The sequence below is a fragment of the Hyperolius riggenbachi genome, chromosome 1 (assembly GCF_040937935.1).
Source record: "Hyperolius riggenbachi isolate aHypRig1 chromosome 1, aHypRig1.pri, whole genome shotgun sequence".
NCBI lineage: Eukaryota > Metazoa > Chordata > Amphibia > Anura > Hyperoliidae > Hyperolius > Hyperolius riggenbachi.
This window is the reverse complement of record NC_090646.1, coordinates 289481682-289499820: the sequence shown is the minus strand read 5'-3', so window position 1 is coordinate 289499820 and position 18139 is coordinate 289481682. Positions and strand designations below refer to the sequence as shown.

The window sequence follows — 18139 nt, the reverse complement described above, 5'->3', positions numbered from 1 at the left end:
GTGTTCCATTTGTTCTTTCATGCCTCCAACACTGTTTACAGCAAAATAAAAATACAAATGGTGAGGCTAATAAAAAGCCCCCAGAAAAACTCAGATAAGTCCCACCTCACATTACACCCTTACCCCTATGATGACCTAAAGTCTAGGAAGCCCAACTGCCAGAATTTAGCTTGTGTATGGCAGCCCAGATGCGTCAGCAAGAGACTTGCCTGCCAAATCATCTGGTCCAAAAGCAGACCAAAGCTATTGTTCTGTCCTTACCACATCCATGGTGGTAAAGCATATATTGACAAAATAGCATACATTTAAAGTGATATTCTCCTTTTTAGTAGAATCAGTGTCCCCTTGCCCGCTTGCTTAGCTCGCTGGGCTGCGGGCTCGGTCCTCACTTCGCTTGGACAACTTTTTATTCTAACTCTATGTCCACTTGGATAGTGGACATTGCACACCAGGACCCAGGCTGCTAACTCAGGTTGCAAGGTTAGTGCTGCTGATGGGCATTATGGGGTTAATTTATGATCTGCATGAATCAGCACATGCTCAGTAGCATTTGTATGCTATTTTGTCAGGTATGCTGAAATGTTGGAACACCGTCCTCCCACCCCTGCCAAAGCAAGAGAATGCATCGCCATTAATGTATGTGCACTGAACTGGAGCCTCATCTACACGCGTAGATGATGCTCCGATCTGGCGGCTTGAATAGCCGCCGGATCGCCTCTTCCGCGTCCCCGCTCGCCAGATTCGATACCAGCTTGTCCCAGCGCCGCTTATCTTCTGCTCGTTTCCCTGCCATTGTCCCCTCGCGGGGAACGAGCAGGGAATCAGCGGTAGAAAGATCCGACCTGTCGGATCTTATCAATCGAGCCGCATCAGCGGCTTGATTGATAAGTAACATCGGAGCCTCATCTACGCGTGTAGAGGCTCAAACCGTTCCCCAGGGTTCGAATCCCAATAGGTGGCAATACAATTACAATGTGGGTGAGTCACAATGCATGCAATGCAACCAGGACTGAAAGGACTGCTCTCCCAATGGTTACAATTTTATGCAGCCCCGTTTCTTGCCCCGTGCGGAGCGTGCCGCCGCCCGGGGCGCTGTTGGGAGGGGGGCGCTATAATGGAGGGGGGAGCCGGAGCCGCGGGGAGGGCAGCCCGACCTCTCCCTCCCTCTCCTCTCCCGGGCGCCCTCCGTGCTCCCCCCTCAGATGCAGAGTTCGTGAGCAGCAGGGAAGCGCTGTTTACAACTCACCGGCTGCCTGGCTCCAAGCGCTGCTCTCTCGCCGCTGGTCTCCATTCTCTCTCTCTCTGTATACGTACTGATACACGCTGCTTCCTGTAGCCGGAAGCAGCGTGTATCAGTATGTATACAGAGAGGGGAGACCAGCGGCGAGAGAGCAGCGCTTGGAGCCAGGCAGCCGGTGAGTTGTAAACAGCGCTTCCCAATCCCTGCTGCTCACGAACTCTGCATCTGAGGGGGGAGCACGGAGGGCGCCCGGGAGAGGAGAGGGAGGGAGAGGTCGGGCTGCCCTCCCTGCGGCTCCCCCCTCCATTATTGGGGGCATCTACCTATCTAACCTATTCTGGGGGCACCTACCTAATCTAACCTACGCTGGGGGGCAGCTGCTAATCTAACCTACGCTGGGGGGCACCTACCTATCTAACCTACACTGGGGGGCACCTACCTAATCTAACCTACACTGGGGGGCAGCTACCTATCTAACCTATACTGGGGGCAGCTACCTAATCTAACCTACGCTGGGGGGCAGCTACCTATCTAACCTACACTGGGGGCAGCTACCTAATCTAACCTACGCTGGGGGGCAGCTACCTATCTAACCTACACTGGGGGGCACCTACCTAATCTAACCTACGCTGGGGGGGCAGCTACCTATCTAACCTACACTGGGGGGCAGCTACCTATCTAACCTACGCTGGGGGGCAGCTACCTATCTAACCTATACTGGGGGCAGCTACCTAATCTAACCTACGCTGGGGGGCAGCTACCTATCTAACCTACACTGGGGGGCACCTACCTAATCTAACCTACGCTGGGGGGCAGCTACCTATCTAACCTACACTGGGGGGCAGCTACCTATCTAACCTACACTGGGGGGCAGCTACCTATCTAACCTACACTGCGGGGCAGCTACCTAATATAACCAACACTGGGGGGGCAGCTACCTATCTAACCTACACTGGGGGGCAGCTACCTAATCTAACCTATACTGGGGGGCAGCTACCTATCTAACCTATTCTGGGGGCACCTACCTAATCTAACCTACGCTGGGGGGCAGCTACCTATCTAACCTATACTGGGGGCAGCTACCTAATCTAACCTACGCTGGGGGGCAGCTACCTATCTAACCTACACTGGGGGGCACCTACCTAATCTAACCTACGCTGGGGGGCAGCTACCTATCTAACCTACACTGGGGGGCAGCTACCTATCTAACCTACGCTGGGGGGCAGCTACCTATCTAACCTATACTGGGGGCAGCTACCTAATCTAACCTACGCTGGGGGGCAGCTACCTATCTAACCTACACTGGGGGGCACCTACCTAATCTAACCTACGCTGAGGGGCAGCTACCTATCTAACCTACACTGGGGGGCAGCTACCTATCTAACCTACACTGCGGGGCAGCTACCTAATATAACCAACACTGGGGGGGCAGCTACCTATCTAACCTACACTGGGGGGCAGCTACCTAATCTAACCTATACTGGGGGGCAGCTACCTATCTAACCTATTCTGGGGGCACCTACCTAATCTAACCTACGCTGGGGGGCAGCTGCTAATCTAACCTACGCTGGGGGGCACCTACCTATCTAACCTACACTGGGGGGCACCTACCTAATCTAACCTACACTGGGGGGCAGCTACCTATCTAACCTATACTGCAGGCAGCTACCTAATCTAACCTACGCTGGGGGGCAGCTACCTATCTAACCTATACTGGGGGCAGCTACCTAATCTAACCTACGCTGGGGGGCAGCTACCTATCTAACCTACACTGGGGGGCAGCTACCTATCTAACCTACACTGGGGGGCAGCTACCTAATATAACCAACACTGGGGGGGCAGCTACCTAATCTAACCTATACTGGGGGGCAGCTACCTAATCTAACCTATACTGGGGGGCAGCTACCTATCTAACCTATACTGGGGGGCACCTACCTAACCTATACTGGGGGGCACCTACCTAACCTATACTGGGGGGGCAGCTACCTTATCTAACCTATACTGGGGGGCAGCTACCTAATCTAACCTATTCTGGGGGGCACCTGTCTAATCTAGCCTATACTAGGGGGCACCTACCTAATCTAACCTATACTGAGAGGCACCTACCTATCTAACCTAGGGGGGGGGGGGGGCGCAATTTTTACACCCTCGCCCTGGGTGCATTTTAGCCTAGAAACTGCACTGAGTACATTACAAGTGACATTACCTACAGCTACACATCTGACTGAGCAAACCTCTAAGACGTGCCACATCAGCACCCCTGACATCTCAGTACTTCCAGGTAACATCGTAACAGATGATTGCAATAGCAGCCACCTAATCTCCTTACAGCAGCTTTGCCTACTAAAAAATGCCAACAGAGAAAAGAACGCTGCCTACACATAAAAGCGCTCATCTGGGGGGTGGAACGCAAAGGAATGGAGCAGTGGTTCTCCCAGCACCTTCTGTTTATATGAGAAGGCAGTACTCAATACTGAGACCTCAGCGCCACAGCCAGCTGTATACTGGGTGATGTACCTAGCGGGTGACTCCTGTAGACGAGAAGAATGAAAAAGGAAGTGAGCAGTAGGCAGTAGATCGCTGTCCTGCTCCTGGCCGCTGCCATCGCTGTGCTGTTCTTCCTGGTGCTCTGTGTATGTGTTAGCTCAGCTGAGCACCACGTGACGGCGGGGGGACATGCGCTCCTCCCCACGCTGCACATACCTGTGAGCACTGAGCGCTGATGTCCCGGGGAAGCCTGTGCTGTGCTGGAAGAAGCAAATAGCGTAATGCGATAAGAAAGTGCAAAGGGCCTTTTGGGACCAAAGGACCACTTGCCTGGGAAAATGTATCGAGACAAGCTGACGAGAGGTAGCCAGCACAGAATTATTACAGAGCCTGGCTCAAGAAGTGCGAAAATAAGAACAAAATATTTAAGTCAGTTTTCATTTACATACACAAGTTCACTAAATGAATACATTTTTTGAAATGTGATAGTTCTATAGGTTCATTATTGCTTCTGTGATGTCAAATTTGTGACAGCAAGGTGGGAAATAGTGAGATACAAATAATTACTGCTTCTGTGCAGGTTTAAAGGGACCTTACACAGTGCAAAAGAAAAAGAAAAGGACATCTGGACTTGTCCCACAACATCCTCTTGGTCCCTTCCATGGTCCCGCTGGCTGACAACCTCGCGAGGTCGGCCTCTGCACCAGCACGGACCCCGGGCCGAGAGCGGAGCTGCGGCTTGGGACATGGCTGCAAGGGGCTGGAGGAAGCCCCGGGTAAGTAGATGGTCTTTTTTTATTTGCTTGGACATTCCCTGAGGCCTCATTCACACAAACGCAAGCGTTTTGTGTTTTTGTGCGCTTTTTCCAGCGCTCCACTGCGCTCTGCATTTCTGGTAAAAGCGCTTTCCTAAGCACTTTTACAGAGCAGTTCTGTAATTCACTCTGATGCAAGTCAGGAAGTGAACTCTTTGACCCGGAAAAGAGTACAATGTATTTATTCTAAAAAACGCGAACGCAATCGGTTTTGTGAGCGTTTAGTGCTCTTCTTATACCTTCCATTATAGCAAAAATGCCCCAAAAATGGTACAGGCACCGCTTTGCTGAGCGCAAAGCACACAAACCACGCTGATATGAACCTTCTCATAGAGATTCATTGAACAAGCGTATTGTGGGTGATTTTATAAATCGCATGCGCTTGAAAAAAGGCCGAAAACGCCCCTAGTGTGAACGAGCCCTTAAAGTTGATTAAAAAACTGCACCGAAGATGCATCATTTATGGGCTGAACATACAAGACAGTCCGTGCACAGCTCCTTTAAATCACATTTATTTCCTCTTGCATTTTCTTCAGCAGGCATGTAAATACATTCACAGCTATGTGGCATAGGTAAAGTGGATCGATCTGACCTGTTCCTGGATCTGGATCAAGGGCGGGTGCGGGAGTGTGACCAGGGGATGAGAGGACGGCGCAACAGCCGTTTCGCGCCGGTGTGGCGCTTGTTCACGTGCGTGTGTCCTGGGCAATGGCGGCGTGTCTGGGCTTCCGAGATGTTACCGAGAGGCCCCGCCCACCACACTCGCCAATGGCCCGTTATGCTGGACAGTGAAAAGAGGTGAGAGGTGAGGGGGAGGGGACTGGCCATATGACAGTACTGCAATGTGGAAAGTGCTTTCGCTATGTGATGCATTAATGAATAAGGAATCACCAAAACATGGTGAGACAATTTAAATGTGCTCATTGTTATTATACACAAGTGCCTCGTGAGAAGGGCTTCAAATACTCACTCGTTTTGGCTAACATGCCAAAAGATTATAAAAACATTTGGATTCATATGTGTGGCAATCTGAATTGTGTGATCGCTTCATGCCCATTTAAAAAGACCCACATTACTTTGGATGTACCTATTAACATAACTATTCTCCAGGTTCCCTGTATTCTTAAAAAAGACCTATCTTTATTCAAACTTACTATTTTGTATAAAAGATACCAACACCTCCTATCTCTAATTAAAATCACTGTAAGGTTGGGGGGAGAAAGAGAGAAGAACGAGCTGAGGACAAACCTCTGTATTGAGACCTCAAAGCACCCACCCACTCTCACACTACATTATGAGGCTGTCTAAGTCCAGTCCAGCCTCACCCCCTACATGATCCGGGGTACTACAAATGAAGGATATGAAAGGAGGTGGGAAATACTCACATGGGTGGGGATGGGGAAAAGGGGAGGGGTATATTCCAAGATATAGAATGAGAATTCAGCTGGTTACACGAAACCCCCCACCTACCGCAGAGGTACCACACCCACCGTAAATCAGCACCCCAGGGAGGTTTACCCTCCATTGAGGCGTAATGTGCTTCTACAAGTACCCCTAGTTTACCTCTGCGGTAGGTGGGGGGTTTCGTGTAACCAGCTGAATTCTCATTCTATATCTTGGAATATACCCCTCCCCTTTTCCCCATCCCCACCCATGTGAGTATTTCCCACCTCCTTTCATATCCTTCATTTGTAGTACCCCGGATCATGTAGGGGGTGAGGCTGGACTGGACTTAGACAGCCTCATAATGTAGTGTGAGAGTGGGTGGGTGCTTTGAGGTCTCAATACAGAGGTTTGTCCTCACCTCGTTCTTCTTCTCTCTTTCTCCCCCCAACCTTACAGTGATTTTAATTAGGGATAGGAGGTGTTGATATCTTTTATACAAAATAGTTAGTTTGAATAAAGATAGGTCTTTTTTAAGAATACAGGGAACCTGGAGAATAGTTATGTTAATAGGTACATCCAAAGTAATGTGGGTCTTTTTAAATGGGCATGAAGCGATTACACAATTCAGATTGCCACACATATGAATCCAAATGTTTTTATAATCTTTTGGCATGTTAGCCAAAACGAGTAAGTATTTGAAGCCCTTCTCACGAGGCACTTGTGTATAATAACAATGAGCACATTTAAATTGTCTCACCATGTTTTGGCGATTCCTTATTCATTAATGCATCACATAGCGAAAGCACTTTCCACATTGCAGTACTGTCATATGGCCAGTCCCCTCCCCCTCACCTCTCACCTCTTTTCACTGTCCAGCATAACGGGCCATTGGCGAGTGTGGTGGGCGGGGCCTCTCGGTAACATCTCGGAAGCCCAGACACGCCGCCATCGCCCAGGACACACGCACGTGAACAAGCGCCACACCGGCGCGAAACGGCTGTTGCGCCATCCTCTCATCCCCTGGTCACACTCCCGCACCCGCCCTTGATCCAGGAACAGGTCAGATCGATCCACTTTACCTATGCCACATAGCTGTGAATGTATTTACATGCCTGCTGAAGAAAATGCAAGAGGAAATAAATGTGATTTAAAGGAGCTGTGCACGGACTGTCTTGTATGTTCTGTGATTTTGGTTGCCATTTAACTTAGCCCGGATGAACGCTTCTTCACATGATAAGAGCAGAGAAGTGGAACAGGACGGAGTTTCTTTCTGTTGTGAAGTAACAACACCGAAAGTCAAGCGCCGACACCATATAATTGAAGGAGACATTCACTGCAGGAGACAACAGTCACTGTAAGAGATTAGTTAAAGGAGACATTCTCTGCAGACTGCAGGAGATGGCAGTCACTGCCAGAGATGAGAAGACAGGACCTGCAAGGAGCTGGAGAAGATGGTAGGAGCATTTGGAGATGGTGATGGCAAGAGTTGCAGATGGTGATAAGAGCTGCTTGCAATGGGTGAGATGGAGGAGTTGCTAGGAGCTGCATGAGAAAGCTAGAGCTGCTGTTGATAGTACAAGCTGGAACATATGTCAGAGCATGCAGGAGGTGACAGCAGTCACTGCAGATATTCACAGTCAGTAGCGAATATGGTAGGACCCAGGGCCGGCCTTAGGTCTCACAATGCCCTCTGAAAAACTAGACTTTGGTGTCCACCACACCCCACATTCAACCGCACTTGCCACCAAAGATTGCAATGCCGCTATCGAGAACATGTTAATTCAGGCCCGGATTTACCTCAGAGGAGCCTATAGGCACAGATGTTCTGGTACCTACAAACCCCCACCAAACCACACCACAAGTGTGCTGGGTGTCCCAGTTGTCACGTCTCCCTTACTTCCCTTGCCCGACATAGGTAGCTACAGGTGCCCCTTAAGAAAACCTGTACTGAAAATTAAAAGTCAAAATAAGCATACACAAATCATACTTACCTTCCACACAGTCTACTCCTCAGTGTCTTTCTCCTGTCCCGCATCCTGTTTGTTCACTGTGATCAAGGGAATTTCCCGTCCTCCATTTTGAAAATGGCCATTACCCATAACAGCTTTCTGGTCAGCACACAGTTAAACTGTAACATCGCCCACTTGAGCCATAGGGAAACATGGAACTTTACCTGGTACATCAGTTTTCCTCTCAGCTACAACTGACAGCAACTGATATATTTCATATCTGACAAAATATTGTCAGAACTGGAAGGGATCAGAAGAAAATGGTGAGCCTCTGAGAGGAACTGATGGAAAGATAACTATGTAATGTTCATTTGAAGTTACCTCATGTGTTTATTGTAAATATTTTTACTCAGTACAGGTTCTCTTTAGTATTGGGTAGCTAGAACTACTTTCAATATTAAAGGGAACCTGTACTGAGTAAAATTATTTAAAATAAACACATGAGGGAACTTCAAATGAACATTACATAGTTACCTTGCCATCAGTTCCTTTCAAAAGCTCACCATTTTCTTCTGACAATGATCCCTTCCAATTCTGACAACATTTTGTCAGAACTGAAATATATCAGTTGCTGTCAGTTATTTATCAGTTGCTGTCAGTTATAGCTGAGAGGGCAACTGATGTGCCAAGAAATGTCTGTTTCCCTATGGCTCAAGTGGGCGATGTGACAGTTTAGCAGTCTGCTGACCAGGAAGCTGTTATGGGGTAATGGCCATTTTCAAAATGGAGGACGGAGAATTCTCTTGATCACAGTGGACAAACAGGAAGCAGGAGAGGAGAAAGAGATTGAGGAGTAGACTACACGGGAGGTAAGTATGACTTGTGTATGTTTATTTTGACTTTTAATTTTCAGTTCAGGTTTTCTTTAAGTAGATAGAGGTGCCCCTGACTGAAGGGAGATCTCATTAGTGAAATGCTGAGTGAGTAACCCATCATTTATACCCTCATCAAGATTCTGCAAAGGCAAGGAGGGAGCAAGGCACTCTGGGAGGGGAGTGAGCTGCTTCCTTTCCATCATCAGGCACCTAAAGGCACATGCCTGCAGTGCCTTATGGTAAATCCGGCCCTGTGTTAATTGCAACTATAAATGGAAATATGTGCGCCGGGGAGTCTGGTACAATAGAGGGTCTTGACGAAGCTGGGCGCCATCATAGCAGCAATGCTACAATGCGTGCCCCACGTAAGAGTAATTCGGGGATCTGGCAACCTCCAGACCAGAAATTACTCGGAGGGGGGTATAGTATTTAACGCCCCAGGGAGGTTAGCGGCAGCAGGGAGAGCCATCATTCGGCTTGCCCTGTGCCCAACTCACCGGCTGCCATAACGTGCGTACGCGTTGTTGGGGCAAAACCGTGGCCATTTGTGTAGCGGCTGGCTCTGGGACCCAATTTTTTTTCTTTTTGTGTGTTAGTAACCACTATTGACATGAGTGTCTACAGTGTGGGGAAGGGTTTGATCCATTTTAGATCAGATTTGATCTGACAGTGTGGCCTGATCTAGTGGCCATCTATTAGTGTATGGCTTTAACCTGCCTGTACAACTGTCAGTGAAATGACTTCACATGCAGCCACACAGCGTAATGCAATGTGCATAGTGTTAACACACCCAAACTAGCCACCCCGTACTAGGCATAAAGTCAGAAGTCACATTTTCAAAGAGTGTTTTCGAGGATTAGGGGAAAAGAAGAGAGGAATGGATGATGCATGGAGGGATGTGGATCCAACATAAACATACCTTTGTGCTTACCTTAGATAACTTTGACTGAGATTCAGTCACATGCTAGAAACCGATAAGAGCCACACCACTAATACATTTTTCCGTGACTTCTACATTTTCTGAGGTTTAAAACAAATGATAAACTATGGTTCTGCAGGATAAGATCAGGTTTGTGTATGAGATGGTTATGTTCTAAAGGACACCTTGAAGTAGTACTGTTATTACTAGAATGAACAGCAATTGTCAAAGCAGTTTGATATCCTGTACGAGAAATGAATCCATTGTACTAATTAATTAAAAATATCACATACTTTGATTTCCTGAGAGTATGCTGATATAAGTATTCCCTCATTCACAATGTTTTACAGCAGTTATGGCTTATACAGGCTTATTATCACAGATGGTTGCTAGGAAACTAGCTATATAGAAACGTGCTGCTCATAGAATCCCAAATTGGCAGTGGCATGAAATTGTACAGAAGAGAAATCATGGGATGACATCTCCAAGACATCATATACTGTATATTTTATTGGTAGACTGGGAAAACCACAGACACAAATGCACCTGAATTGTTATTGTTTTACGTACATGTATTTGAAAGACCCTCCTTAGGAGACATTGCAACAAGTTGGGGAAAAAGCTGTTGAAAAGCTTTTTGTTCATGTATCTCTTGCTTGGTTTAATATAGGTAGAAAAAAAACAACGTTTTGTAAGAAATAATACCTTTTAATGGCTAACTAATAGAGTTAAATGATGCAAGCTTTCTGGGATCTAGTCCCCTTCTTTAGGCATATTTCCAGATGTAAGCTGAAGTAAAACACTGATGCAGATAAATGGTAAACACAAAGATGACAGTTGTGCTGGTTACTGTTTATCCGTTAGGTGTCAGGTGATCAGCAGGCTGGAGCCAGTGAGTTAGTGCAACCATACATGAAATCCAGCAGGTTATCCAGCCTGCTGATCACCTGACACCTAACGGATAAACAGTAACCAGCACAACTGTCATCTTCGTGTTTACCATTTATCTGCATCAGTGTTTTACTTCAGCTTACATCTGGAAATATGCCTGAAGAAGGGGACTAGATCCCAGAAAGCTTGCATCATTTAACTCTATTAGTTAGCCATTAAAAGGTATTATTTCTTACAAAACGTTGTTTTTTTTCTACCTATATAATTTGTTTGGCTAACACGGTACAGAAACTTTTTTGCTACTATCAATTGCTTGGTTTAACAAATTAATATTTCTTTAAATTAATGCGGCTCGCCCCCTGGTGGACTGGTGACATACTACAACTACTATTGGGATTCCTCATCCCAATAGGTAAATTTTATTTCTGAGATTAGGAATGCTAAATAGGATATGGATGGAGACTGCCATATTTATTTCCTTTTAAACAATATCAGTTGCCAGGCATCCTGCTGATCTTTCATGCATCAGTAGTGTCTGAATCTCACTCCTGAAACTAGTAAGCTGGAAACACAGTCAAACTTAACTCAAACAACTGGAAGTGCTCCAGGCGAAGTCTGCTTACTCTAGGATATAGAAAGGTCCAAAAAGCTTTATTTTGCAATAGCAGATATGATTAAGAACGCAAAGTCTGAAATATGTTAGCCATTTTAATTTCTGTATCTGCTACTGAAAAATAAAGCTTTTTGGGCCTTTCTACAGCCTGAAGTGTGGTCTGGTGTTAGTCGAGAAGCAGAAATGCAGACATCAAACCAACAAACGTTAATTCCGGTGATACCTTTAATGACTAACTGTACACGGTTTATTGCAAGCTTTTGAAACGTGAAGTTTCTTCTTCAGGCATTATACAGAGCTGTATCAGGACTGTTCCCTATGTATCAGAATTTCCTTATGAGGTTTCCTGCTGGGTTCCCTAAGGTAGGCTAGCACCATCATCCGATCACTCCCACCCTCGCCATTGTTCTCTCCTGTGGGCAGGGTCAGTTTGGTTTTTTTTGGTTACAGGATAAAACTACTGTCTCCTCCCAGCTCCTTCCTGACTACCTCCCATGGGTGATGATGGAATAGGGAAGGAATGTGAATAGCTCAGAGCAGCAAGCATTATGTGACATTAGCATATGAAGTCAACATTGCAAACGCACCCAAACAGGTAATAAAAAAAAAATACGGCTGTAACATAACAAAATGTGAAACAAGTGATGCGCTGTGAATACTTTCCAGATGCATTGTATACACAGTGGCGCACCCATGGGGTGGTGGCGGGGGCGGACCACTCCGGGTGTTGAGCCATGGAGGGGTGCCAAACCAGAGTCCTCATCATCATGGCACTGTGATCTTGGTGTGCAGTGCACCACGTAGGGAATTCTGGCTACGAAGTGTAGAGTAGAGACCAAGCCCTGCCTCTGCTACGCCTTCAGCCGTTTCTGCCTGGTGCCACCCATTCTGCAGTTGCTGCTCCTACTCTACTACAAGCTGCCCCTTCAAAAATCTCTATGCTTCCAATCCTAAGCCCTGGCATGACCTCAGCCTAGTGGTAAATGGGCACACCAGGCAGGTGAAGGAGAGAGAGAGAGAGGGGACAGCCGGGGAACGAGTGATGGACAGTTAGGCACATTTGCAATGCGGTTTACCAACGAGCCCCTACAAAAACCTTGGGATTTGCAGTTTAGTGGTCTCATTTTTTTGAGGTATTGGGGCCAAAGTATATCTACAATTTAGCTTCAATCATGTTTTATATATAATATTCAATTGTGTTTTTGCAAACACGGGTAGCTAATGTGCTGACGGGCACACCTCCAATACTCAATAATTGGTATTCATTGATCCCATCTATTTATTTTAAACAAAAACTTGCTGATTGACTATAATTTAAGTTTGGTGGAAATGTGTGCAATGGCCTATGTAATTGGGGATGAGCTGGATGGCGAGATTGCTGCCAGCTTCTCCACAATAACCATAGATAATGGTAATGATACAACAGAATTAAAGGAATTATTTTTTATACATAAAGGATTGCTAATTAAACAGTTGAAACCAAAATGGAATGCAGCATTGTTGGAATCATATGTTAAAGCTGGAGTCATTCCAGATAGCATTTTAGAAAGAATCATTCCTGCTGGTAATTTACTAACACCTCGGTTCGTGGCAAAGTGGAAAGAAAAAGCACTAGAATGAGGATTAGAAATACTTAAAATGATGGCAGATGAGGAGAGAGAGCAGTTACAGGAAATCACTAGTGAAGTTATGGAAAGTGCAGCAGAATTGAATACATTGAGTGAGCAGGCTGAATTTAATTTGTTTAATGATAATCTTAAAAAACAAGTTGAAAGAATTCAGGCTACAATTAAAAAACAAAAACAGCAGAAGTTTCAAAAGTTTCAAAAAGATTTAGCTAGATGGAACTCTGATGAGGCCCTCAATCCCATCAATCATATTGAGCAAAAGAAAGCAAAAAAAGAAAGGGAGGCGGGGCTCATCAGGACTAGACAGCCTAGAACCCTCCAGCATAGATACGGATGTATCCATCAGTAGTCACAAATCCGTTACTTTTTTAGAGGAGAGTGCCCCCAACAGAGGGAGAGGCAGAGGCAGAAGGGTTCGGGGAAGAAATTGAGGCAGAGGCAGGGGGAGGAACAGAAGGGAAGAAGCAATAACAAACGAACAAGAAAAGGAAGAAGTTCCAGGCAGAGTAACACGCAGTGGGAGCCAGAAAAAATAATATCCATGGAACAAGGGGTTGGTGATGAAACCAGCAGGAATGTTATTTAATCTATCAAAATTTGAATTGAATGAAACACATATCTCATTGCTTGAAAAGGGTTTATCTTTTTCTCCTACTGTATCAGGTGACGTTTTTGAGATATTTAAGGACATCTATTTGTTTTTGAGGAAAGTAACGCTGAAGCTAGCTTTTGGTGATAATCAACAATCTGGCGGTGACTTTCAAAACAAATATGAATGCCTATTGGCAAATGAAAGAGAAGCTATTGTAGCCCTTGAATCACTTCTGGATGAACAAAATGATTATGCATCTGGCCTGCACAACAATGAGAACAATGTTTTCCCGACCCCCCCCCCCCCCCCCCCTAACACTAATCTACGGACTAAATCAGCATTTATGCCCCCTTTATCCCAGAATAAAAATGTGCATGTATTTTTGAGTACAATTGAGCAGGAATTATGGAAATTAAATCTCTTTCCTCTTAAAGGGGACAATAACTTAACGCCACAAGAAAAAATAGCCATGGAAGAGCTACAAAATGCCCCCTACTAGTCATTAAACCTAGTGACAAAGGGGGAAACGTTGTTCTCATGGATGAGGATAAATATATTAAGGGAATTTGAAAGACAATTGAACGATGTTAATACGTATCGAAAGCTTCGTGAAAACCCATTTCCCATGATTAAAGAACAGGTCAATAGCCTGATAGATGAGGGATTACATTAAGGAAATCCTTACTATCAAAGAATATGAGTTCCTCACTGTGACTACTTATAACATACCAACTATTTATGTGATTCCGAAGGTTCATAAATCTATATCCAATCCACCCGGACGACCGATTGTGTCTGCAATCGACAGTCCGACCCAATGATTGGGCCAGTTTATCGATAGGAAAACGCGTCCATTGGTCGAAGCCTTACCGTCCTATGTGCAGGACACACGCGATGTTCTGGGTGTCCTGGCCGGTTTCGAGGTGCCCCCGGGCTCCCTCCTTGTCGGGATCGATGTGGAGTCTCACTACACATCGATCCCACATGAGGAGGTACTCCGGGCAATGTCCTTCTTCCTCCACTAGCCGCATCCCTCCGCTTCGGCTCATAATGCCTTTATAGTTGAGGCGATGAGATTGATTTTGACACGAAATTGTTTCATCTTCAATGGGAACTATTACCAACAACTGCGGGGAACGTCGATGGGGGCGTCGTGTGCACCAACCTATGCATGTTTGCATTTGGGACTCTGGGAGAGGGAGCAAGTGTTCCCTAGCCCGGAGTATGGTGAACACGTCGCCCTCTGGATCAGATTTATTGACGACGTGTTGTTGGTGTGGAAGGATACTGAGGATGAATTGGAACAATTTGTGACCAAACTCAATGTTAACGGAAAAAATATCCATTTGACGTTCTCATTTGGTATGGAGATCCCATTCTTGGATCTCTTGTTGAGAATAGAGGGACAGAGGGTGGTCACAAGATCCTTTCGCAAACCGACGGCAGGGAATACAGTACTGCATGCAAGCAGTCACCACCCGCAATCCCTTAAAAAGGGAATCCACTATGGACAGTTTCTCAGGCTAAGGAGGAACTGCGGCAGAGATGAGGACTTTAGGAAAGAGGCCCGAGATATGTATCAACGATTTCGTGAACGCTGGTATACGCCCACGGTATTACGCAGGGCGTTAAGAAAGGCATGGAACCTGGACCGGCAAGAATTGCTGGCCCCCGGGGGGATGCCGCGAAGAGCGGAGAGGGAGGGACATATGCGCCTTGTAACCGGCTTTGGAGCACATTGGGGAAATTTGCGTGATTTATTGCACACATTTTGGCCAATTTTGACCTCAGACAAAGAGGTTGCGAAAATTGTAGGACCAATACCCCTTTTAACAGCAAGAAGGGCACCAAACCTTAGGGATCGTTTAGTTCATAGTGAATTACAAAGAAACCCCTCTACATCGCTAGACCAGAGAAAACCCACAGGAATGTACAGATGCTCTAAATGCAAGATGTGCTCTCATGTGGACCGTACCAATGTGTTTTATGACTGTAGGGGAGAAAAAGAATACACCATTCGGTCGTTTATTAATTGTGATACGAAGAAAGTAATATACATGATACAATGCCCGTGTGGTCTGAAATACACTGGTAAGACCAAGAGGGCACTAAAAGAGAGGGTACTGGAGCATTTTGGGAAGATCACTGGGGGGAAGGCAACAGGCATTATCTATGATCATTACAGGGACTGCCACCAGAACAGTTTAAAAGGAACTCTAGCAAAGGGAATTTACAGTTTAAAAATTTCGGGGAGAAGGGATGACTTTGATGAAGTCTTGTACTGCAAGAGGGCCATGTGGATCTTTAAACTTGGGAGTGTAACCCCGGGTGGACTCAATGCAGAGTTGGATTTATCCCCCTTCCTGAAAATTAATAAGTATAGCTGAAAATATTCCCTATTGCTGGTAATTTGGGACTTGCTATGTCCCGATTTATTAAAAGTGAGTCCAATACTTGGGTAAAGCATGAGGTATGCATGGATCCGCAGCAACTGTAATGTGTCATGGACATGGACTGTACCTTTAAATGGCTGTGATGAAATGCATAGTAGTGACTGAACAGTGACCATATACTTTTGTGGGTCACTGGATAGTTGATGACCTGTGGATCTGCGGGGCAGGCATGACCTAAAGATATAGGGGACAATATCATGTTCTTGAAAGATAGGAATGATGCCTTCTGTAAAATATTACTCTTTTCTATGAGCTGCAATGATTTAAAGTTACTGTTTCAGCTGGCAACTACGAAAGGTGTTACAAATTATATGTATCTCTAAAGACATTGTCCATTAGAAAGCTGCGCTAAGCAACATCCACCACACAGAGGAAAAATCTGTATTACAGCCCTCCTCCCAATAGAGTGAATTGCTTACCAGACTAAAGTGAGTGACAGGATGACGGAGATGGGAGGTGGAGCTAAAGAGGATACAAAGATGGGGATGTCATCAAGCTTGAACACACCCTGATGAAACGCCCAATGAGTGCGTGAAATGCGTCGGTGGGCGGAGCTAACGCGGATGCGTGTGACGTAGCATCCCTCCTGACATACTGCCTGTGGGATCCCGGGCTGGCGTCCTTCTCTCTGCCGGGGTATAGCGCGATGAGGTGGCGGACAACTGATCCCAGCGCACCCCGAGTAGGACTCAAGGATTATACAATCTGACCCAGGCTTATACCGAAGGTGGCTTTAGAACAACGAGATGGGTGAGATCTAACTTATACCGCTAGGCTCTATGCAGCGGCAGATGCTACCCATACTTAATTGATGGAACTTGATCCTGCTTATTAAAAGCGCTCCGCAATCAATCTTTATGATACAGGGGGCCCCCCAACGTTGTTCTATATGGCACAAGGATGAAAGGAGTGAGCATGCGCAGTTGTATGTGATGTTGACATAGTATTATATCCTGGCCAGGACAAGCTATAGCGTACATATATTGAGCTTTTTTCATAGTTCACGTGCATACTGCAGTAAATTGCTCCGCAGATGGTGGTTTTAAAATTAATTGGGATATTTCTATGATATTTGATGTATTTTGGGGTAATGTTGTAGGTATTTATAAATAAAGAAGATGTTTTGGTATACCTTTGAAAGCTTGTGCGACCCTACTTTTATGATTTAACTTAGTGGGCTCATTGGTCAGCTGGCAAATTGCACTGCAATACATTTGCACATCACTACCCAGCATTTATTATTTTGTGTTGGTTTTCGTAGTCAGTTTTTTGTACTGAACAGGCATTCCCTCTCTGAGCATCCAATCAAAATGCAAGAAGCCATAGCTAAGGCTGATTATTTCTACATGTGCTGCTCATACCCACTCCATAGGAAAGTCCATGCTGTTCATTCATGTGTCAACACAGTCAACCACAATAATTATATATTATTGTCTTATCCTGTATCTCTGTAAGGGGCTATTCTTGCCAGGCTGAGAGATGTAATGCCCTTAAGTGATGGCTGGATGGTGTAATGGTTAAGGGCTCTGCCTCTGACACAGGAGACTTGGGTTTGAATCTTGACTCAGCCTGTTCAGTAAGCCAGCAGCTATTCAGTAACACCCCTACTGCCTATAGAACGCATCCTAGTGGCTGCAACTCTGGCGCTTTGAGTCTGCCAGGAGAAAAGCGCGATATCAATGTTCTGTGTTTGTTTGTATAATATGCCTGCACACTAACCCCAGTATGAGCATTCGTTAATAAACACGTATGCTAGGTAGAAACTGGTTGACTGCATGGTGAGGGACAGATTCAGCAGTGACGATAAACCCAATTCCTCTTGTCTTATTACTTTACTTCATATCTCTCTCCTTTGCACTAATCTGCTCAGTGTAGTACATTGATTACTATTGGCAGTTGGTTTAATTGTAAGTTCTCTGCCATTTGCTGCTTGGTTCTCATTATTCATTGGACTGTGCATTTATATTAATATCTGCAATAACTTGTGGTGTTTATTAGCACATTGCACTTTTTCACACTGTTGTAATCGTATTATCTTAAATTCCAAACTTCAGCGCTGCATAGTCTCTTAAATTATGAATCCGTCACCAACACCACTCACAGTGCAGGCTTACCAGCTTCTAATAGGACCCAGATTATAAGGTCTGCACGTTCAATATTCCCCACGATCAAAGTCTTCCTTGTAGTCACTTTTCAGATATCATTCCTCAAATGGTACTCCCAGCATGAGAAGATATAATATAACAAACAAGATCTAAGTGCTCTCTGTTTTGATTTAAAAGCCGGCACTT

The 18139-nt window shown here is 45.6% G+C and overlaps 1 protein-coding gene across 3 annotated transcripts in view; it reads right to left on the bottom strand.

Annotated features, from left to right (window-relative positions):
• Positions 1 to 10017, bottom strand: part of UBXN8 (UBX domain protein 8) — a 59590-nt gene extending 49573 nt beyond the window's left edge. The window contains exon 1 of one of the 3 annotated variants that reach the window (XM_068233702.1): positions 9965 to 10017. Coding sequence is in view for 2 of the 3 variants with exons in the window: in XM_068233700.1 (XP_068089801.1) it covers positions 3758 to 3845 (88 nt within the window). In the remaining variant the exon portion in view is untranslated. Of the gene's footprint in view, positions 1 to 3619; positions 3651 to 3757; positions 3873 to 9964 lie in introns of those variants that run through there. The other 2 variants (XM_068233700.1, XM_068233701.1) reach the window with 2 other exon arrangements.
• Between the last annotated feature and the right edge of the window lie 8122 nt (positions 10018 to 18139).